Source organism: Pholcus phalangioides, unplaced genomic scaffold (genome assembly GCF_987345545.1).
Source record: "Pholcus phalangioides strain wild (caught in Gottingen) unplaced genomic scaffold, Ppha-v1.0 ptg000015l_1, whole genome shotgun sequence".
Taxonomy (NCBI): domain Eukaryota; kingdom Metazoa; phylum Arthropoda; class Arachnida; order Araneae; family Pholcidae; genus Pholcus; species Pholcus phalangioides.
This window is the reverse complement of record NW_028301608.1, coordinates 103,783,105-103,807,009: the sequence shown is the minus strand read 5'-3', so window position 1 is coordinate 103,807,009 and position 23,905 is coordinate 103,783,105. Positions and strand designations below refer to the sequence as shown.

At 35.2% G+C, this 23,905-nt stretch overlaps 1 protein-coding gene across 2 annotated transcripts in view; it reads right to left on the bottom strand.

The window, feature by feature from the left end:
* Positions 1-456: 456 nt before the first annotated feature.
* Ccn (cellular communication network factor protein Ccn) overlaps positions 457-23,905 on the bottom strand; it is a 72,763-nt gene continuing 49,314 nt past the window's right edge. Inside the window, exons 3-5 of one of the 2 annotated variants that reach the window (XM_089244977.1) lie at positions 18,425-18,667; positions 4,711-4,904; positions 457-2,690 (exon numbers count right to left, since the gene is read on the bottom strand). In XM_089244977.1, the coding sequence (XP_089101103.1) occupies positions 2,442-2,690; positions 4,711-4,904; positions 18,425-18,667 (686 nt within the window). In that variant the 3' untranslated portion in view covers positions 457-2,441. The remainder of the gene's footprint in view (positions 2,691-4,710; positions 4,905-18,424; positions 18,668-23,905) is intronic. The other variant, XM_089244978.1, reaches the window with a different exon arrangement.

The following is a 23,905-nucleotide window of genomic DNA, read 5'->3' as shown; positions in this document are numbered from 1 at the left end:
TATTTTTATTGTCTGCTGAGCCAATAGAGGGAGCTAACTTTCCTAATGAAAAGTAAAAATTTTCGGTATGTGAGCATTATAATTAAAATATAACTTTCATTTCATTTTTGGTGTTTGATTTGTTTGAGAAGCTTCATTAATATTGATCCTTCATCAGTTTTCGATACACAAACTATGCTAGTTGTAAAATGGCAATTGATTTGTTCCCCTCATAATTGGATGTTGTGCACTGGAATCGTCGCTATGCGATTAAGCGGGGTCGAAGGTGATTTTTAAGAATACATTTAAAATTAATGACATATGACCAAGACAACTAGTAGTCGCTCACATCGTAACGCACATTATAATATAATCTACAAAAACAGTCCTCCCTGCCTAGTTTCGTGGATATTAGGTAAAAAGATACCCACTTCGAGAGAATCGTTTCCATACACAATAACACAAGACTCTTCAAAATGCAACTGCAATGTTTATTTCTGAAATATTGTGTTGACAAATACAGTATTCTAAATAATGCGTACAAATGATACAACTTGTTTTTTTTCGACGTGAACAGTTCATGCTCGGCAATTGTTACAGCTCTTATAAAGTCGTCTATGTATGATACGTTTGTTGCATGTATTATATGTATGATGATATGTGCAGTTTTCCTTACAACCGGTCAAATTAATGGGTATCAGAAATACATTGAGGACACCGTATTTTTACTTAAAACTGCATTTTGTGGTCCCTCTGCACAAATTCCTGTTGTAATAAGAACTGTTTCTGCCAAGGTTCTTACGCATCATACTTTCAGTAAAGACTAACTCTTCAAGCTCATGTGAAAAATATATTGCCGTTACGTGTCATAATACAATGCATATTCATAAATTTTTGAACATTAAATTTTAAAAACATAGAAGGCTATTATATGCAACGTAATACAATTAATGATTTTGAATTTGAATGCAATTTTTGATTTTTACTTTCTCTTTGTAATTAATCGATTTTACTTGATATGCCTATACAACAGTTAATGTCGACATGAATATTGCTGTAAATTTGTAACTAATACCTTTAAAAACGAAGATATGTCATGCGTGATAATTTCATGTGATATGCCGAACTTGCTCGCACATAACAGTGTCGGTGACATCCATCTTAAAAATACATCAAGTGCATGAAAATATATCATGATTACATCGAATTTCCAAACCCAGTCACGTTTCACACAACATCACATTTATAATGATTTAGCAGTTTTGTAATGGCGGCCTGAAAAAAAATGCTTAGTTATATCTATAAAAACATCCATATGGCCCAGAATTACATTGTTATTCTCGAAAACATTCTACATCGGGATAGAAATGCATCGTCTTATTTATGTTACGGTGAATGCGATAAATCGCATATTATGCATACTTGCCAAGCGTCTTGGTAAGTTTGATGAATTTATCACTTTTTTACCGGAGAATATGCAAAATACCCAAGCGCCTTTGGTAAATTTGATAAATACTAAAAAGTGATCACTTTTTACCGGAGATTATGCATAATACCAAGGCGTCGTTGGAAAATTTGATAAATATTGGAACTTTATCATACCCTAGTGTAATTAGTGAATTTGATAAATATGGGAAAAAAATTCCAAATGTGTGATGAATATTGCCAGACCCCGATATAATAATAACAAATTTTACGATCATATCTTGATATAATGATAGAATATATGTATGAATTATAATCTATAGTATGTTATATAATCGATTTATCATGTTTACACCAGTGACGCGACGCTTTAGTATTTATCATAATTGTTGGTAAACGTGAAAATTTGTTTAATACTTACTAAATTTATCAACGACGCTCAGGTACTATGCATAATCGCGGGTTGCGATAAATTTAGAGAAATTTATCAAACTACCAAATTGCTCGGTGATTATGAATAATAACTGGTTATTATGTATAAGAACCGGATATATAACATTTACCGTAACATTTATACTATAAACATGAATATCACATTAAGATATCAAACATTTTTCCTGTGTGAAATTTCTATACATAAAGCATGAACATCAAATTTAACTCATCATTAGTCGAATTTTTCGATAATTAGCATTATCTGCGTGTATTCCCCGATTCAAAATACGTGAAATTATTTCATTTTCCCCACAGATTATTTACAAAAGCGAAAATAAAACGATGATGGGTTTCATATCATTCGTCACCATGACTGGGCCGTTTAGGCCTTTCGTGTAACGAGGGGAAAAGCTAATATCCATGTTTTCTCTCAATACATTTGATTTCTCACATAGTCCGACTATGACGGGCTTCTAACTCGAATGCCCGTTTAATCACAGCTATCGTAAGTGATGCAATTATTTCTCATCCACGTGTTGCGAAAATGATTCACTCCTAGTGTCACCTGTGAAGTGTCAAATCGGGGGGGGGGGAAGAGAAGACTAGCACTCGTTGGAACAATCACATTTGACAATCCATAAGAAGTCTTTCTCTATCACATTGGGCCCTTCGTCGTCTAAGCAGTAGAAAGGTACCTTCTTTGTTGTTGTGACCTTTGGTACACAGCAGTGACGTGAAGTGCACAAGCCGCAGTATTTCGGTTGGTACTGGTCCACGCTGGTGCAGTTCGCGCCGTCTGAGAGCCGTATAGGTGATGTGCTGCGTATTGTTGCTCGACACATGTGGTTTTTCTATGCAAGAGAATGCGAGAAAAAAAGGAGAAGCCCTGTGTGAAAATCACTGACGCATTTTCTATCATTATTAAAATAAAGCATAGACTGAGCTGGCAACAACTTAAACATTAGACGAAGGAATCAATGGTTTTATATTTGTATTAGCAGTATTCAACGTGGTCAAGCTGGATAAAAAAAAAACATTCGACCCAGCAGCGTGGGAACGGAGTCCGATGGACCCCATTCCGATGTGTGTGGATAGTCGATACGTTTCATACCATACATGCTCAACCCATAGCAAATGGGCCAAATGTGACCCTTGGGAACATCATCTAATGCGGCGTGACCTCAAACCTAATTTTGTAAAAATGAACTAAGCGGCACACTAATAGATGAGTTAAGTCACCAGTGGTGCAGTTTCACATCTCTAAAGTGGTCCTTGCCACATTTCGAGATCACTTAAGGGACCAGCAGTATATTCATAGATCACTTAAGGGAGGAGCGGTATATTCATAGATCATTTATCTCACTTGCGGCATAGTTCCAGATTCCTCAAGCAGCTGCCGACACAGTTACACATCACTTAGGTAAACTTCAGTACATTTACTGATCACTTAATTGATCTGCGGCACAGTTTCAGAGGATTTGAGCGGTGAGTCACGCTCGGTGCAGTTCAACATCACTCAGGCCGCCCGCGGTTTATTTCCAGATGATTTAAGTGATCCACGATACATCAAAGCTATTTGAAAGTTAATGTAGCTCCCTTAATGCAGCTTTGGCACCACATTTCTAGATGCGAGGATGACGTCACTCTCCGTTATCATACGAAGGTTTTTAACAACTGGATGTTGCGAAGATGATTTTTTATTTTGGAAAGAAAAAAAATTCAACTGTCTTTGTGAGGAATCGAACCCACGCCCTAGACCACTAGACTACAAAGACAACGAATCTCTCAATCTTTCCTTGGAGCTCGTGTGCACTGAACGGAGCCGTACATGGACGGTCGGACCAGACTCAGGAAAAGCTCACAACGCTGACGTTGCCACCAGATGGCGACTTATACAAGGATGACGTCACTCTCCGCTACCATACAAAAAAAAAAAACTTCGTAGGAACGGGGGTACGATTCCCCGCAAAAAAGGCAGTTGAATTTTCTCTCCAAAAAATTCATTTTCGCACAACAGTCAGTTGTTAAAACCTTCCTTTCCATTTCTAGATTACGTGAATGACCTGCTGTTCCAGATCACTTAAGTGGTCATCGACATGTCTTCAAACTAATTAAGTGACCCCACACTCTATTAAAGGTTTAGCACCCTTGTTTTACACAGACACCATTCTGTGTTGTTAATGCAAATTCTAACCCAAGTGAAACAGCTATCTCTTAGACACCCCGTCTAATATTTGAGTGGTTCTCAGCTTTGTCTATGCTAAATCTGAATAACTCATATAATATAATTACATATTTGATCAATTATAAACATTAGCTCCTTAATGCCAAAAAAAATTGAAACTTTTTCTCCCGTATGAAACCATAAAAGTGAAACTGGTCTATGCAAGGAAATAATTAGAAAACATTCAAATAAAAAAAGGAAAGCAGGGGAATCGAAATCCACGAAAAACCTCGGTTTTACTCGATTCTCCTCAAAACTTGAGAATCAATTTATTGTAAATAAATAAAGCCGAGAGTAAATTCTCTTTCAGATGAGAATTTTAAATTAAAATGTTGATTCTCTTTCACCCTTTCTTTTCTCTCGATTTCTTCATTTCTCGTGAACAAATGGACTTAATATATAAAATTAATGTTCTTTTTTACCCTTATAAGATGAGGGAGAAGAAAACTTAATTAAATATTTACGTGAATCTGCGTAAATAAATTAGCAAAGAATTAAATATCCCTCAGGAATTAATGATGGGATAGCGTTATATGAGATTTAGCCATTATAAATATGGGATGTGTTATAGCGATGTGAAAATTTCTGGTATTGGAAATAAAAAAAATAAAGGACACCGGCGAGGAATGAATTAAGGTTGAACATACTCTTACATGATGCCCATGAGCAGGATGAGCATGCTCCCAGTCACCTGTGCACGGTCTGAGAAGACACAACCTGGATTCGTTTTTGAGTTGACATTCGGGGTTGTCGTTGGATATCCTCGTAGATATACCCACTCCGCAGGTCTTGGAACAGTGCGTCCATTCGCTAGTGTAGTGCTGACAGTGCTCCGCTCTTTCTGCAAAACGTGCCAAACATATTCCAAACATTAAAACATGCTACTCGTTCCATTCTTACTAAGAAATATTTGCTTAATATGTACGAGATGTGCAATAAATGTTGTTCGATTCCAAAAAAGACATATAATCGCAGAATTTGTAGAAATACTGTGAAAATCAAACGAACCGGTTTCAATATTCAATGTCCCCAACTATTGAAAGAAATTACTGAAGTCATTTAGAGAGATTATTTTTTTTCATTTTCAGAACCATTAAAAAAAGTAATATCAGAGTCAGTTGCAAAAACAAGATTTCAGATGTGTTGGAAAACATTATTTCCAAATATCGGCTTCAAGAATGAATTTTCAGAATTACTCAGAGAAATTACTTCAGAATTAACGAAAAGCCATAGCTAATTTCAGATATATTGAAAGTAGTTTCACAATTGTTTTTAAAAAATTAATAATTTCACAGGCCCTGTGTGTGTGTGTGTGTGTGTGTGTGTGAGAGAGAGAGAGAGAGAGAAAACAAATTTATTTCTAATCAAAGAAATTACTTAATAATAAATGAAAATTTATGTCACGTGAAAGAAATTAGTTTTAATAATGAATGAAAAATTATATTAAATGAAAGATATGCTTAAATAATAAATGATCATTGATATCACTATTCGACACTAATTTTATTGCCGAATTTATTTCGTTGATTTTGAAGTGACTTTTGGGTGATGATTGCCAATCTGGCATTGGTCAGATTAGCTGTAGTTTTTGAGATAAAGTCAAAATTAAATTTCAATAGTGATACATATAAGCAGCATTCAAATCACACTGGAACTGTGTGCGAAATGTAAATTAATAATAGATTTACAATTAATACATATAAGATCACTGATGTCTGATGATGGTATAAATGTAATAATATAATAAATGAAGTATAGGAAAATAAATAAAATAATAAAATAGTCAAAATTCAACGCAAAAATTAGTGACTGCAGACCACATTGAAATGTTGAGAGTATGCATTATCTCATAAACTGGATCTAATTTAGCAAAATAAACACTAGCTTTAAAATCAGCAGCCCTAATATACCCTAAAGGCGTTAGAATTTTTTAGTCAACTTGGTTTTCTTTTCTGGCAGCAGTGTATTTAATGAAAGAAACGATTTGATAATAATTAATATTAAATGAAAAACTGGGTTTAATAATAAATGAACATTAATATTTTATGAAAGAAATAATTCAGTAATAAATGAAAATTGATGTTTAATGAAAGTCTTGATTTAATAATGAATTAAAAATAGTATTTAAAGAAAGAAATTGTTGAATAATAAATGGAAATTGATATATATATATTAAACACAAGACTTGATTTCTCAAAGGTAATGAAAATTCTTCTCATGAAATGAAAATCTCGGAATGAATCACAGTTTTCAATCATTTGGAGCCCATATTTAACTCAATGCCCGTGGGTCTACCCGTTAAGATTTATTGTGCATTACATCGAGATCTTGTGCTGTGGATACTATCTCATGATTACTACAATATAACTTGTGGGCCAGCGGGTTCGTGGAAGGCTTTAATTTGACCCGCAATGTCTGAAGATTGAAAAGCCCTATATTATTCAGTATTTCGAAAGCAGAAGAACATGATATTTACGAAGAATAATATACAAGTGAAATATCCATCAAACCGAATGAACAACATCCAAGCGAGATATCCACAATACTCGTACATTCACGATGGAGCTCATCTACTGGGAACCAAGCTTTTTTTGGGTAGATAGGTAGGTAACATTGAAAACGTAGCGACCCATTCTACGTAACCGCAATAAATCCGAAAGGGCCAATATAAAGGATTTTTATCTCTTTTCGCTCTACGCTCCTTTTTCTTTTTACTTCTCCTTTTACGATGTTATTGATTCCTCATCAGTGAAACATTGGGGTTTGTAAGACCCCTATACCTCTCTTTTTATATCTTCTATCGTGAACATCAAGGCAGAAAAGGGGGACTTTATTCGCAGTCCAGTCAGTATGGATACGTGTTCAAAGGTAGAAATAAAAACCGCCTGTGATCTCTTGGCCGAACTAAGCTTCCTTTCAACCTCAGTTTGTGCGGTTTCATTTGATTGAATGAGAAGCGATTCCTTTTTTTCTATAACCATTTTTTTTTCCTGTTTTCTTATTTATCCTTAGGACATTGAAAGAAACGGACCAAAAATAATAATAAGGAGGGAGGAGAAGATACCATGTGGTTTATTACCAGAACTAGGAAATCCGGGACAAGATGGAGGGAGGGGAAAAAAAGAAATATATATATTAATACACTACACATACTTTCTCTCGATCCTTATTGAAGGAGGGAGCAAGCTGAAAGTAAGATGACACTTGGGAAATATCTGGATGATATTTATATATTTTTTTTCCTGTGCTCTAGAGAATGAATAAACGTAGCTAGAGCTAGGAATATGTTCGGTCTTTTCCGAAGCGGAATGTGATAAATCTTACGCCCGGAGAAAAGAGGGAGAGAGTCAAAGCCAATGTAACAAATCGAGATGAACCCTTCTGTAACGTTCCGCGCAGATGGTAGGTACTGACTCCTACAATTGGTACTTTGATGTGTGTGTGTGTATGTGTTCGATTCTGAACGTATATACACGGGATTTTCCGAAATATATCTTATTATTTTCGTCAGTACTGATTGTGTTTATCTGTGTCCAGCAGATGACAGCCCTCTAGAATAGATATATATATTTTTTGTACTTCCCCGTTGTCATCTTCAAGCGTTATTTGTTACTCGTGTATGTATTCGCATAAGCTACATCAATTCCGTTTGATGAATTAATTGAGTCGACTCTACTTATAACGACTTTCATCGTTCAGCAGAAAACGGACATCGAAAAATAAAGATCTGAAGAGAATTCCATATTTGGAGGGAATAAAAAAATTACTATATTCATCATATTATGTAAGCTGTTACGATGAAAATGTATCAGGTTAGAAAATAAAGATTAAATTGGAATTTAAATTTATCAATTAGTATTACATTTATAAGAAAAGTGATTTGTTATGAATGTTTATTTGATGTCGTCGGCGAAACTTTTCATGCCCTTTCTCCTCAATCGGGAATTCGAAGGACCCTCTGAACATGAGAAAAGAGATGATGGGTCAATGCAGCAGTCACACACAGCCATTAAACATCTGTTGTGTCTCTAGCCCTTGCAAACAGACTATAGTGCATTTACCAATATCAAAGATCATAGTTAATCATCATTTTGCAAAAAAGGGTAATAAAAAGAAGAAAAAAAATTTTTTTCAGAAATTTTGAAAGAAATAACTTCAGTAAAAAAATCCGTATCTAATATGTAAAAGAAATGATACAATGATAAATAAAAATTGATATTAAATTAAAGAAATTATTTATTTCAGAGACGACTTCAGACGCTGTATTAGACTAAGGTTATTCTAATGGTTGAAAAATAGCATAGTATGAATTGAAGAGCATTTCGGATTTTTATCGTACCGTTCGTTATACTGAAACTCCCGCAATAACGCATGGTTGTTATAACGAGTGTAGTTTCCGATATGTTGTACTTATTTAGAAATATGGAACATTCACTGAGAAAGTGCCAACTGATAGTTTAAAAAAGCATATGTTTGTAATTTTGTACATATGGAGTGTCTTCTAACACAGCAAAATACGTCATTTTTAATCCTGTCTACACTAACCTCACCTATCTTAAAGATCATTTCCTTTCATTTTTACTGAAACATATTATATAAAATTTCTTTTAAAATTGAATATATACCAGATAAGAAGCGTAAACATTATGCGGGTAAAGATACGTCCTTATTCTATGTAATACGCTCAGTATGCTTCAGAATATGGTTAGTAATGAAATTTAATGCAATGAAAGACGAATCCCGAGGAATAATGAAGCATACGCTAGTATTATTCTCTGTGGTGCTTTCCCAGAGTGGATGGAGTAGATGACCGTATTTTCCATTACATCTTAACACTACTTGTGCACGTTCTCTATTCACAGAAAGTGAATCATGGAAACTCAATTACATATAGAGATTAATGCTTGGGTTTGTTTCGATTGCAATCAATATAATAAAATATAAGGAGGCTGTTTCCAGGGCTATACAGTATTATACAGCTTACGCTGAAAGCCCTTCCCCGAGCCTTGGCCCTCCTCAACCGTTGGTTATAGAAACATGCTTTAAATTGGAAAAAGTATTCAAATGATGTGCCACTTATTTTACTAGAAGCCGGGTATCTGACGAAATAAAAAAATGATATTTTACTCAGTGACCTTCTAACTTTTAATTGGGTCGCTGTGGTGGCCGAGTGGTCACAGTGATGGACTCGCATTGCGAGTTCCCGGGATCGAACCCCACTGTCGCCACAGTGGTGGTCGGCTGAAGTTCGTTTCCTGTGGTTTCCAACTTGGAGGCACGAATGCGAGCTGATCGCCCCTTTAAAAAGTTTCGCCACAGAGAATAAATTGCTCATGGCGATAGGCCCAAGTTTTGCTCGGTTTCAAAAAAAAAACAAAAACTTCAAATTAGAAAGTTATTGCCTTATCTGAGCCCAAAATTATTATTATTAAACAATAACAATATTAAATAAAGAGAAGTATTTGCCGAGATATTTGGATTCAAAAAGCGCTGGAAAATAAGTGAAATAATGGCATAATTGATCCAAAAAAAATTCACGTTTCCAAGTACAATATTCGGGAGAATTTTCTTCTCAACTTTCCCTGCTCATTCAAAGTTCGAAAGAAAGAATCTTAGAATTTAAAAAATAATAATAATAATAAATTAATAAACTGCAACTTTTAAGTATCCTGGAAATTTTCGTGCTATTTTTCTGAAGTTTTTAACTTGACATATGCTTTCCCTTTCCTTATGTTTAGTAATTTTCAAATTCAAACATTTCGGTGAATATCGCTGTTGGGAACACGAAATTTTTTTCGGGTGGGGGACGTTCAGTAAAGACCGGGGAACAACTTTCTAATTGGAAGTCAAAAAAGACAGGGGGACTGTATCAAAAAATAATGTAACTTAGCCTTACATAAATGCCCTAGTAAAAGAAATTCTTTTTAAACGTGTCAATTGTGTTACAATTTACTACCTCCGGGGGTAAGCTATTCCATTTATTAACAACCCTATTGGAGAAAAATTCCCTGCGACACCATAACCTTGCATCGATTGGTGAGGGACAATGCAAGGTTATGGTGTCGCAGGGAATTTTTCTCCAATAGGGTTGTTAATAAATGGAATAGCTTACCCCCGGAGGTAGTAAATTGTAACACAATTGACACGTTTAAAAAGAAATACGATAAACATGTTGGGGTAAATCGGGAAGCTATCCATTCTTAGAATAAGACAACCATAAGTATTCTTTATGGGCATTGTATAATATTTTATCATGTGTATATATTGTTTGTAATTTGTGTTAATTGCATTTTTAATTGGGTTGCTGTATTTTTGAAACATATGACAACCATATTTTTATGGGCATCTTTTTATCAGCCACCTCGTTGGGCATTTTGCCTGTTGTGGTGTTGTATTTGTATTTGTATTTGTATTAAATGACATTTTTATGTATATAAAATGCGGGCATGTCATTTGGATACTTCATCCTAATTGAAAGTATGTCTCTATAACTATCGGTTAAGAAGAAAAAGAGATGTATAAGTACTTTCCAGAACACGCTGTATAAGAATATGAATAGGATTTCTCTGTTGTATAGATGTAACTTTCTTAAAAATAATTATGCACGACGACATATACTTCTAATTAAAAATATCAATTATTTAAATTTACGCCTTTTTTAATCATAGAAAAATACACTTTTACATTCACAAATAGAAACGAGAAATATCGGTGGTTGCAATTCGTAATTTTTGTCAATTTTTAATACAATTTCTGTATTCCTTTGAGACTTGAAAGAAATTACAGCGCTAATTATTTAGAAATATATTTCTCAGATATTAATTAGAAACAGAATCTCTCAAGAACTATTACTTTCCGACAAACAACTTGTGTGTCATTATATTAAACTAACACTTAATTAAATCAAATAGATTTTTATTCGTATCAACTACATATTTAGTGAAAAAAATCTCAAGTTGATTCAAAATAATCCTTATTTATCATTGTACAGGGTGCATGGGTAGCAGGTATTTTAGTAACATGGTATTTTACTGGTGAATCTTTAATCCTAGAGACATACTTCCAATTAGAGAAAATAATCACAATCACGTGTTGTACTCAGACATGTCATTCTTGTTGCAAGGGGCTATATAGATAATAAAATAATGGAGGAAAGTTTGGAAAAAAAGCAGCATTGAACGCGGGTAAAACGGTTTTTTTGCATTTAATGCTGTTTTTTCCAAACTACCCTCCGTTTTTCGAATTCCAATATCTTAGTGAATATTGCTCTTAAAAACGTGGAATTCTTTTTTAGTGTAAAAAATTTAACAGTTTTACTTTAATGAATATACAACCCTTTTGAACATGAATGACATGAGTAGTATCTGAGGGCTACACGTTAATTGGATATTTTTCTAACCAGAAAAATATGAAACATGCCTTTAAGCTCAAACGGTTCTCCGGAAAAATGCCCCGTTACCTATGCACCCTGTATATTTATTTCCATTATTGCATAACAATCAACCATGTTAATACTTAAGAGTACTAGATTTCCGATAATTCACTGTTAATAATATTTTAAGCATAATAAAATTCTCATATCCTGTAATTCTTAAGATAACTTAAAATAGTTAATATACTGAATTTTCGATCTCCAATTCCATACTTGAGAAAACTTTCATTTACTAAATGTCCTAGATAAAAATCAATAATCTTAAGTAATTTACATATACACGTATTTCCGTAAAGCTCGGATCTGTATATAATTCCAAAAAGAATAATGAAGATCATTATCCTTAATTCAATAAGAATCCGAACTTTCAATTCTCAAAAGCCTAATCACCTAATTGTATAATATTATCCTAATCACTAGAATATGATGCTTAATTGAAATTCTTTCCAGAATCCGAAACAGATATTGTTTTAGGAAATTAAATCGAGCAATCGATACGAGGGATCAGTTTGGATCTCGCACAAGTCTTAAAACAAAATCCCGAAATTAGGTAGGAGTATTAACTAAAAATTTATCAATGAAAAATAATTGAATGGTTATTGGCACAGATCTTACTTTCAAGACTATATAATGCTACTTTAATAATTCTTCTCGTGGAATTTCTAAATTAAGAATAAGTGGACAAACTCTTTCATTGGGATTTGTTTGTTCGCGAAATCTATTTCATTTCATATTAAAATTTTATTTCTTCTCTACAATTATTTGGAAAAAAAATTGGTTAAAAATTTATTGATTTTTACCGTCATTACCAATATTAATCGGTAATAGGAAATTGGTTTTTTTTTCTTAAATTATCCATATTGAATGGTCTAGGAAAACATTAAACTGGATTAAAGTGTAAAGGAAATTGTTATGGAAAATGAATATTTGAAAGAGAAAATCTGAATATCCAAGCAAGTTAGATTAAATAGATAGTAATGGCAACATAGGGACGTAATGGCGACATCATCATTTCACTAAAGGCGTATTATAATTATAAATAATGATGTTGAGCATTGTCCTTTTTTTTTTCTCAAACGAGCACAGCAATGGTCTATCACCGTTGTGAGAAATTTTTAAAGAGTGAGTTGCGCTAGAAATGTGGGGGTACCTTCACGGGTGGAAAAAATCCAGGCCCTTCATTTGAGGGAGTCAGGGGGACCGTTGCCCCGCCCCTGGCTTTTGAAAATAGACTAAAAATGGTATATACTGTATGTATATATATATATATATATATATATATACAGTATATATATATATATATACAGTATATATATATATATATATATACAGGGTGATTATAAAAAAACTATCCCGGCATATGGGCCCCTAATTATCATACCATTCACAGAAACTGAATGAAATTTTGGCATAAGGTATTTTGATGTATGCGCTCAAGAATGATATGGAAAACAACAGTGTCACTCTAACAGTTACGGTTACAGTGAGAAAATTTCGAAAATATCAAATGGCAACACCAAGTTTTTTGTATTGGAATGTGATCTCCATTGTGAAAAACCCTAAATAGCGTTCGAACGGCAACTCACTGTTAGAGTGACACTTGTTTTCCATATCATTCTTGAGCGCATACCTCAAAATACCTTATGCCAAAATTTCATTCAGTTTCTGTGAATGGTATGATAGTTAGGGGCCCATATGTCGGGATAGTTTTTTTATAATCACCCTGTATATATATACACACACATACATACATTGATACACTCGTATATATATATATATATATATATATATACATATATGCGCTTTGCCGCCGCCCCCCCCCCCCCCTGGAAAAAGTTCCTCCACCGGAAAAAGTCAAAATGACGGTCCTGAAAAAATCTATTAACGGACATGCTGGGGGGCATGTAAAAATTTCGACAGGGCATATATTTTTCTGGACCATATGCCCAACGCGGGTATATACCGTATTTTGACGTGCATAAGTAACAACCTGATTTTTTGGGTTTAAAATTTGGAAAAAAAGATATATATGTATCTATATAATGCTATCCATGTACAGGAAATTTTTGAAACCCGATTTTTTGGCAAAAAAGGGAGGTTCCTTATACACGTTCAACTACGGTATATATTAATAAAAACTTTAAACACTTCCGTTTTTCTAATATTTTTGTCCACGATGACGCATATCGTCGGTGTTCGTGCAAAATGTCATACGTCAAAATTCTTGATTTTTTTTTTTCATGCCACAAAAAAGCTTCTTCACGCATGTTTCCACTTTCACTAAAAATGTCATATGCTTCTGACCAATAGTACGCCAGCTATGACATTATCGCAAACTTTCCTGTGTTATTCAAACAGCTATCTATTACTGCTGTTTTTGGTTTTGGTTTTTTTTTGTTTCCTGAGAAGAGCAATTTTTTACATCCGATATCTTTCATGAACACCGACGATGTATTCCTATACATATGAGTGAAATTTCACAGAAATTACTTTTTTTTGGTAGCCATGATGCAAATTCGTGGTCAACGTATTTTGATTAATTTTCACGGTCCTAATATATAGTAGCCCGGTGCGGTCATGAGCCCTTATATAATACTGCAACTGGACTCAAAATAGAATTATATACCATTTCCAACCTGATATTATATCCTGATAGTATTCATGGAAGTCATTCATTCATGGAAAGAGAACACTTCTTAATTTGAGTGAAAACGTAAAATATGTTTTTCCAAAAAAAGAACTGTAACGGTCGTATTATGCAGTATATGAAATGTCTAAAATAGGGATAAAAGTTTGAAATTTTGTAGAAAATATTCATGCGCAAATCTCTTCTACCAAAAATATCTGTAAAAATAAGTATCACAAAAATATGATACCTCTGTTCCCACCTATCATATGAAAACGAAACTATCTGTTGCAATTTTGTTATCTACACACTGAAGTGTTAAAAGTAATGGGATACCTCTTAATATTGCTGCACTTCGCCGGGTAAAAAGAGGTCCCACACGATATTAACAGGTATCCCATGACTACAGTGCTGAAGGGCCAAAAGTCATAGAATAACTCTTAATATCGTGTAGGACCTCCTTTTACGTCGCGAAGTGCAGCGATATTAAGAGGTATCCCATAGTTTTTGGCTCCATCAGAAGTGGAAAAAGAAATGCAAATAAAATGCAAAAACGGGATACCAGGGCAAAGTCTGGTTTCATGAATATGAATCATTAAAAATCTTAGAATCAAAGCCCTAAAAATCTCCGTTTGCAACACTATCTGGCCACAAAATATAATTCAAGACAGTTGATGTTTCTGTGTAAGATACTCCTATCAAGCTTCATACATGAGAACTATGCAATGTAGGATGATAACTTAATGTTTCCGGGAGATATTGTCTGTTAGTATTTGATAAGAGAGAGAGGTTTCCGCATTTGATGAAAAGTGTCTGTTCGAGTTCGAAGACCGTCGTCCGTTTGAGATAGTTCTCAACATTTCCCCAACACTAGTGGTTGGCATCATCAGGGGAATTGATAAAACTGGACCAAAAAAAAAAAAATCCGGAAAACTTTACTTTTGATTGGCACCCAGTTTGAGAACCCCTGCTCTAATGGAAGAAAATGCCAGTTCTCAGTAGCTTAATTGTAGAGTACTCGCCTAGACTGCGAGTGGTTGTTGGTTCGATTCCCCGAGGAGGCATATAATTTTTTCATCTTTATATCTCTGCTTGGTATCCTGTCTTCCATACTTTATAATGATGTTTCTCGTTAACTAAGTTGCACTGACAATGACTTATTTCGAATTGAATTAAAACATGGATAAAGTTCAATTAAAATAAAAAGAAAGTAGTTAAGGTTATTTTTGAGTACCATTCCCCCTCCCTCGTACGTAAGAGTTAATGATGTTATGATCGATGACGATGTCAGACAGAGCTTGAAACTCTTCAGATTCAGTGCTTTTTCCCCCGGGGGACCAATTATTTGATATTCTTCACGGTATGAAAATTGATTTCCTGCTGGTTTTGTTTAACGATGGGATACATGGATTATAGTGCAAGTATGATAAAAAGAGAATAGTTGGTGTTGTCCGACTCAAAATCAATCCTCTCCGAAGATGCTGAAACATTTGTGATATATACTTGTGATTGTTTTCAATTATGCTTGGAAAAATGTATTAATGCTGGTTCAGGAAACAAATTTTAACGAGCTTCTGACTGTCAAATTTAGGAATAACACGTGTTCATCCATATTGTATTGATTTGAAGGGGAGTCGTACTTTGGACGTGAAACATCTGTAGGTATAAATACCCATTTGTTTCATTCCGTGAATAATTAATTGCACTTGTCAAACTGCGAAATTAGGACGCTGTAATTGTAGAAAACGTTTGTAATACAGTATATTTGAGTTAAGGTTATACGAACGTAAGGATTTTTCTCCCAAGATTTCTGATTAGAAGATCTCACAATGCACAACACTCCACTAAATTAAATTAAATTCTAAAAACATGTGCATTACTGAAGGAAGGCTGAATATATTTTTGGCTAACAGAAAACGTGGATTTTGTATATTTATTTGCGAAAAAAAAGGGATGCAGAGGAGAAGCCGGACGTTGTGTTAGATTGAATGGCTCTATGTATGTCATAGATCAGTATATCAGCTTAAAAAAATGACATGGGATAAAATTCAAGATATATCGTACTGGTCGTTAATATTAAACGGTTCACGGTCGCAACGAATGGTCTTTTTAACGAGTATCAATTTTATCTTGCGACGAAACGTACTATTTAGAACATATATTCTCAACCCATGGCCTCAACCGGGGCCAAATAAGACCCTCCAGTTATCTGATGTGGTCCGCTACCTCAAATCTAAATGAAAAAAGCTACACATTTACAGATCTTTCATGTAACACGTCACACAGTTCCAGAGCCCTTAAACGGCCCATGGTAGAATTATAAATTACTTGAGGCAGTCGTGGCACATTCACAGAGCCCTTAAAATACACTCGCACATTTACAGCGACCCACGGTGCAGTTCCAGAAGTGACCCTCGCCACATTTACACATCACTTAAGTCGCTCGTTGTACATTTCCACATCACTCAAATGAAACACGACTCATTCAAAGATCACTCAAGTGAAACGCGGCCCTTTAAAGATCACTTAAATGACCGATGAACTTTAGTGACGTGTGGCTTCACTTTCAGAGCACTTAAGCGGCCCGCAGTGCAGTTCCACATCACTCAAGTTTGCTCCCCGTGGCATAGTTTTAGATTACACAAGTGGCCCACGGCACTTTTCCACATGGCTTGAGTGATCCGCGGCACATTAACAGATTACTGAAGTGGCCCGCGACATGTAATCAAATCAACAAAGCGACCCGCTTTCCCCTACAGGCTGAGCGCTCTTGATTTAAAGAGATACGCTCCGGTACATGAATGCGAATTGTCCGTCGGGACGGAAGCGGTAGAGGGCGATACTTGCTATGCACAACAACCTGAGTATCTATGTTCGAATCCCCATTGATCCACAGTGATGGTTGGTTGAAGTTGGTTTTCTGCGTTTTTTCAATTTCGAGACGTGAATGGGAGCCGGTCTACGGTTTAAAAAAGTATTTTCGCCGATAGCACTGTCTGACCTACAACACGATATTGACATAACATGAAAATTCTAACAATTACCATCTTTACCATCTTCAAAATATGTAGGACAGATAGTAGCACCAGAGGGAACATGAAAGAAGCGCAATTCGTACAATATAAATACGTTATTACCACACACACACACATTCTGGCATATACCAGTTCATTAGAACGACAGTTCAAAGAAATGTAAACAAGGTGAATGTGTGGTTAAATAGTAGTAGTCATTGGTGCACGCAAAGAATGGGGGGGGGGGTCCTCCTCACACCCTTGAGCCGAGTTATTTCGCAGGAAAAAAGTCAACTCCCCCCCCCCCCCTTCACAAAAAAAATGTTTGACCCTCTCCCCTACCCTGAGAAAATCCTCCTCACGCCTATGGTATTAGTGAAAAGTGACCGCTGAAAAGAGCGGCAAACAACATCTTGGCATATGCTTCCCACCGTTGATGTATGGAACGAAGTAAATCGACAGAAAACACTAGGGATATCTCGCATGGTGAAAACAGCTACGGAAATCTTGGCAACATCGTATGTACCGGAATCGACGAGACTGCCGTCGCCGATATGGCGCTGCACATTTCCCCAGAGGGAAAAGTTCAGACATGCGAGATCGGGTAAATGCATCGGCAACATGGCCGAGGCATTTACGTTATTTTCGATCGGACGAACAACCCATCGTCCCGGATATATTCCATCCAAAGCATTACGCATAACTATATTCTAATGGGCTAAGACTCCATGATGTTGGAACTGCATGCGCCGACTGATGCTAGCTGGAACAGGGTTCGTCAGTTTCGGCATCACCTCTTTCATAAAGACATGATGCGTATGAATATTCGTCCAGAAAACGAGGCATATGGACTTGGAGAATCTCACTCTAGCGCTGAACCTGTTCAGTTCCGAGTATGCGTTGTACACGGATTTGTTATTTTCTACTTACATTTAACCATCAAGTCCGTGCATTCAGTTTTAAAACACCCTGTACATACGAAACTATAATAAACTATATATGCGCACAAAACATATCGAAACTTTTTTTATCAATTATGTACATACACGAACGACTAATGCACCTTTAATCTATCTGTATTCACTTTAATAATATAATCATGCCAGATAATCATTCATTTGCTTTCAAGCTATCATTCATTAGCGAGATAATCATCAGTTCTCCGTGATTCATCCAATTCATATTGAATCAAGGATAACGATGATTATCACGCGCCTCTTTCAAAGGGACGCGTACAATAGGATTGAACTCATACAATTAAGTACATTCTAATGTATTTCGCAACTCACCGTCTCGCAACGTCGACTCGCAAAGCCATTCCTTGCAACAGGAGCTGTTGTCATCGTCGTGCTGTATCTCGACCAACTGCGGGTGTCGACAGCTCGATGATGGTTTGAACTTCTCGTGGGGGCACAGCGACACGCAACCGTACGTCCCGTTCTGGCAGGTACAGAGAGTGCGGCAATCCAGTTTGAACGTCTCTCCGTCCCTGTACAGTATGTCACCCACTTTGCAGCCTTGACCTCGGCGCACTGCGGAACGAAACAATTCTACAAACCCATGTAATATCGAATACATGAATAATTATTATAAGCAGCCTAACAGTACAGTAAAACCCCCCCCTGAACGGACACCCGCTCAGATGTGGTCACCCCCCCCTTTTATGGCCAAATTATAATTTCATCCTGTATAATAAAAGTATGCCTTCAAATACCCTGATAAACGGTCTACCCTCTTTTACGGACGAATGTTTTTGTCCGGCCGGTGTCCGCAAAAGAAAGGTTTTACTGTACAAGGTAGACACAAGAGAAAATTCGGTTGTCTCAAAATTCCATAGAAAAATAAATACTGTGTTACATTCTTATACGGAAAATGTTTCATACGAGTTTGTATATTGCTTATATTATATACATTTATTTAATATACAAGGTGATTCCAAAATTCCTCTCGCCTCATTTTACTGGCGAACCATTGATCCTAGAGAGGCATACTTTCGAGGATCTTATTTTCAAAAGGGAACGTTTTTCCACATTTATTAAATTTAGAGTAGAAGTGAAAAACGTATTTTTCTAGAACAAACTGCTTTACAGAAGTAGAAATAGCCCAGCAGTTCGCATATAAGAATGTTTGAATACTATGTCAAAAAATGAAAATTGATTAAAAAAATGAATTTCGAAATGTGAAAAATGACTTCCACAAGAATGGAAATGTTCCCTTTTAAAAATAAGTTCCTCAGTTAGAAAAAGTAAATTAGCCATTCATGTTGTAAGGGGTTGCATAGTTATTAAAATAAAACAAATAAAACACTTTTTTATACGGGCACCCTGTCTGTATTCTACATTTTTAAGTGCAACATTCGCTGAGATATTTGAATGAAAAAAATTCGGAAAAAGGTTGGGAAACAATAATAATATAAATGAGGGAAAGGAGCGTTATCTGTTAGTTTACGCTGTCCTTTTTTTAAACTTTTCTGCGGATTCTGAATTCAAACATCTCAGTGAGTATTGCACTAAAAACATGAATGAACTTTGATGGCCTCAGAAGAAACGATAGCAACAACTTTTTGATTGGGATTTTTAAGACGGGGTGTCGTGTCCCATGAAAAGCTAATTCTTTCAGTTCAATAACTACACAATCCATTGCAATATGAATAACGTATCTGAGGTCTAAACGTTAAATACATTTTATAATTAGAAGTTTGCCTGTAGAATCCACGGTTCATCAGTAAAATGCTGCAATGAGGAATTACGGATTCACCCTGTATAATCACTGTATCTTTTAGTCTTAGATTAAGTTATAACTGTCCACCTTGCGAATCAGACAGCTATCGATGTATCAATATGATATGATCACATGTTCTTTTCAAATTTATTCAGATCAGCATTATTAAAGTTTTTTTTTTACTTTTGCGGAGACCTCGAAACCATTCCTACGCTCCAGAGGAACGTTAGACCAGTGGTTTCTCAATGTGTGCATCACGGTTCTTACGTGCCAACCTTTGTTTGAGTCGTCGCGATGAGCTGGAGATATCGATTTGTGTCTTTATTTTATGCTTGGAAGGGGTACTTTGAAGCGCCGTTTACATTTATGCAATAAAATATCCTGGGAAATTACCCGTAACAGGGATTTTCACTACAACCTGTTTCCATGGCGTTTAGTTTATGCCGGTATTCCCCCTCTTCTTTCCGGAAGTCATCACTGGTTACGTGAGTTCAACGGAAGTGGTTGGTTCAAGATGGCTCACGAAGGAGCTTACAGTAGCTTTCGCGGCACAAAGGATTATGGGAGAGGAGGTCGGAGTCACCCACCATTATTCCGTAGCTAAGATGGGACTATTTTTTGACGGATCTTCGTCCCTCCTATTTTTTCCCATGAGGAAAAAAAGTTGCCATGCAGGTAATAATCACCAAAGCGACCCCTAATCTTGCATATGTAAACGGGGCTTCTTGCATATGTAAAAGCAGCTGCGAGACCCACTGCCCTAGCCCAGTTTTTTAATTTTTATTAGGCATGTCTCACCTAAGCTCTAAAATCCTATCCCCCACCCCGTCATATATATAACTATAATAATTGAAAAAAATAATAATTCCTATGAATGAGAAAGCTCCAATGGAGGGGTTTAACCCTTACAGTGGCAATCTCGAGACATCTCGTTAAACTTGATCTTCTTTATTTCGGTCATCTCGAAAAATCTCGGGTTATTAACACGCTTTTATTTCCAATGTGGCAGTTATAATGTGAATCTTGAAAATTTAAAAAAATCTCCGAAAGGGTTAAATCAGTGTGTTCCAAAGGGGACAATGAAACTATACAATGGGGCAATAGAAGTGGAAAAATAGAACATGGAAAAACGTCAGAGAATGAAATTAAAATTCTATGGTAGGTTATAAAATCAAAGTGATATATATATGCAGAAAATAATTAAATTTATCTAAGTCCGAGATAAAACTATAAAAGTTTGACAATATATCTTTTAAAAAACTATAAAAATGCTAGCGTATATAACCAATAAGCGTATCGGTTACATTCGCGTAACCATCAGTATTACTGGTAGTTTTTTCCATGTTTTAAAAGATATTTTATCAAATTTTTACAGTGTAATCCTGGGCTAAAACGTCTTCTTGAAATAAATATTTTGAAGAATATTTAGACGTTATTATTAATATATACAAATTATAAAATCATTTATACTGCCTTTCTCAATAAAAAAAAAGTTGAAAAAAAAAGAACTTGCACGTTTCTTCATTGTGGATTTCAATACAATTCAGATGGTTAGAATTTTATTGATTGAAATTTTTTTTATAATGCTTGTAAAAACTGTATAAAAAAGTTCAATGTTTTTATTGTGTGTCTTGGATTTCCTGAATTATCATTCTTACGAAAGTAAAACTACCTTTGATGAATTTTTCTTCTTTTTTGCTTATATCTATATATATAAAATTGATTTTCTATGTGTGTGTCTGTGTGTGTGTATGTTCTTTATACAAATCTACAATTTTAGATCGATCGTCGCCAAATTTTGCATATATACCAAATGGGACCCGACTTGAACGATAGGCTAGTTTAAAATTTCGTCAGAGCAGGGCAAGTTCCCCAAATGGGCAAAAAACTGTCGGGCAACAATGGTTTTTGGACCTCAACAATCACTTTCCGAACGTTTACTTTGGTTACCGTGGTTCCCTAGCAATGCGTTTCAGACATCCATATGCCTTTACAATGGTTTGTCACTTCTTTAATGCTGCCAGTTATGTATAATAGTTTATGCCTTTATAATGGTTTGCCACATTTTCAATACTCTCAGTAATGAGGCTTTTGGAATAGACGTCATAATCATCACCAGCATCGCTTTGAGGGTCAGGAAAAGGGTGATCCTCCTAGAAATCAGTGTTATAATTGCCGATTCTACTATATAAATGCGGAAATTTAGTGGGGTTTTCTGTCACATCAATAATTTTAAAAATTGTATTGAAATCTCGATTTTTGAAATATTGAGGTCGCTTAGAGATAGATATACGAAGCCCAGGAGATTAAACATGAAGTAATTAGCCGGACCTACTTTCGAGTTGGATATCCGGGCAATAACATTGATTTCAACTTTTTATTTACATCTTCTCAAGCATGAAAATTAATGCCCCCGTATTGTATTTTAATATTAAATTGCATAAATTCATGTGGGTTGGGATATTTTAAAATTAATTATGGGCCCGTAGAGTACATTTAAAAAATTCCACAGCTTTAACTAAGCATTTTTGGAAGCTGAAACAGGCAGAAATAGATAACTTGAAGGTCAGGGGGAGGGGGAATCGAAATACCTAGCACCCTTAAAGAAGGGGAAAAAAATATATTGATTTCTACGTTTCCTTAAATCTAGATTTGTTTATTTCATGAGTCGCGCAGGAAGTCGCCATATTGGTTAACTTAGACACGGTTTGCATGCCCCTCAAAGAAAGAAGGAGATAGCACGTGATCCAAAAAGCTTCATTGAAGAAACTCCGGGCAACACCGGGTATTATAGCTAGTATATATATAAAAGTATATATAAGTGTATATATATATATATATTTTATTTATTTATTTATTTATAATATTTCCCTTTATCTTTATAAAAATAATAATTTAAAAATCATCCGCAGAATTTTCATTCCTTCGTACGCAGATAAAGTATGCAACATTCTCCTATGGAGTTTCAAAACATTTTTTGCTCCCATCTCTAGCGTAATATTAAAAATAATTTCAACAAAAAGCCAATCATGATTGAAATTAACATTTTGAAAGCAGTTAAACATGGTTTTTAATGACGCGAACACGCTTTATGTCCACGTTCTGCTACCGACATGAATTCACTTTATTTTACTTTGTCTACAACATGATAAATAGCACTACTAGTATTTTAAAATCGAACAAAAGAAAAAGAGATCCTTTTTACTCTTCTTCATAAAAGGATTTGATCAAGATAAATTTGTCGAATTCTGAGAAGAGAGAAGAGAGGAAAAACGTCTCTGTTTTCATCATTAAACTCGGAAGATGTAGCAACGACATCTAAACCTTTATATATGTATATAATAGATCGACAGAATTTATATTCCTTGGAACAGAAACAAAAGAGCAAATTACCGTGTTCTCAGGGGAGAAATCGTTTAAGCAAAAGCTCCTGGACTTTCCTTAATTTATCAACTGGGAATAACCTCGTAGCTTTCATTTAAACAAGGCTCCTTTTCCACCATCATTCTTAGTGAGAAATGTCTTTGCAAGAAAGTGGTATATGTTGTGCTTTCTTGATTATCCGTCCTTGATCTTGAGGGGGAAATCTTTTCTGTTGTGTATATTTGATATGAGAAGAAATGTAGGACTCTTATATATAACTCATATAACTTATACACAGTATTTTTAATAGATATTTAATTGTTATGGTATTTTTTAAGTAGAAATTTGGGAGTATTTGGTGTCAATTACATGTTGTTGTATATATACAATAGCCACCGCATACGGAACTTGTACGGAATATTTTTGATTGTTCACAGTGTTATTTTGAGGACCACTTATTGTCAATTTTACCTCTGTAATAAAATCATCCCATACTAGCTATAATACCCGGCGCTGCCCGGGTTTTCTTCAATGAGGCTTTTTTGGATCACGTGATATCTCCCTCTCTTTTTCTTGAGGGACATACAAACCGTGTCAAAGTTAACTAATATGGCGACCTGCGCGATTCATGAAATAAACAAATCTAGATTTACACAGAAACGTAGAAATGAATATATATTTTTCTT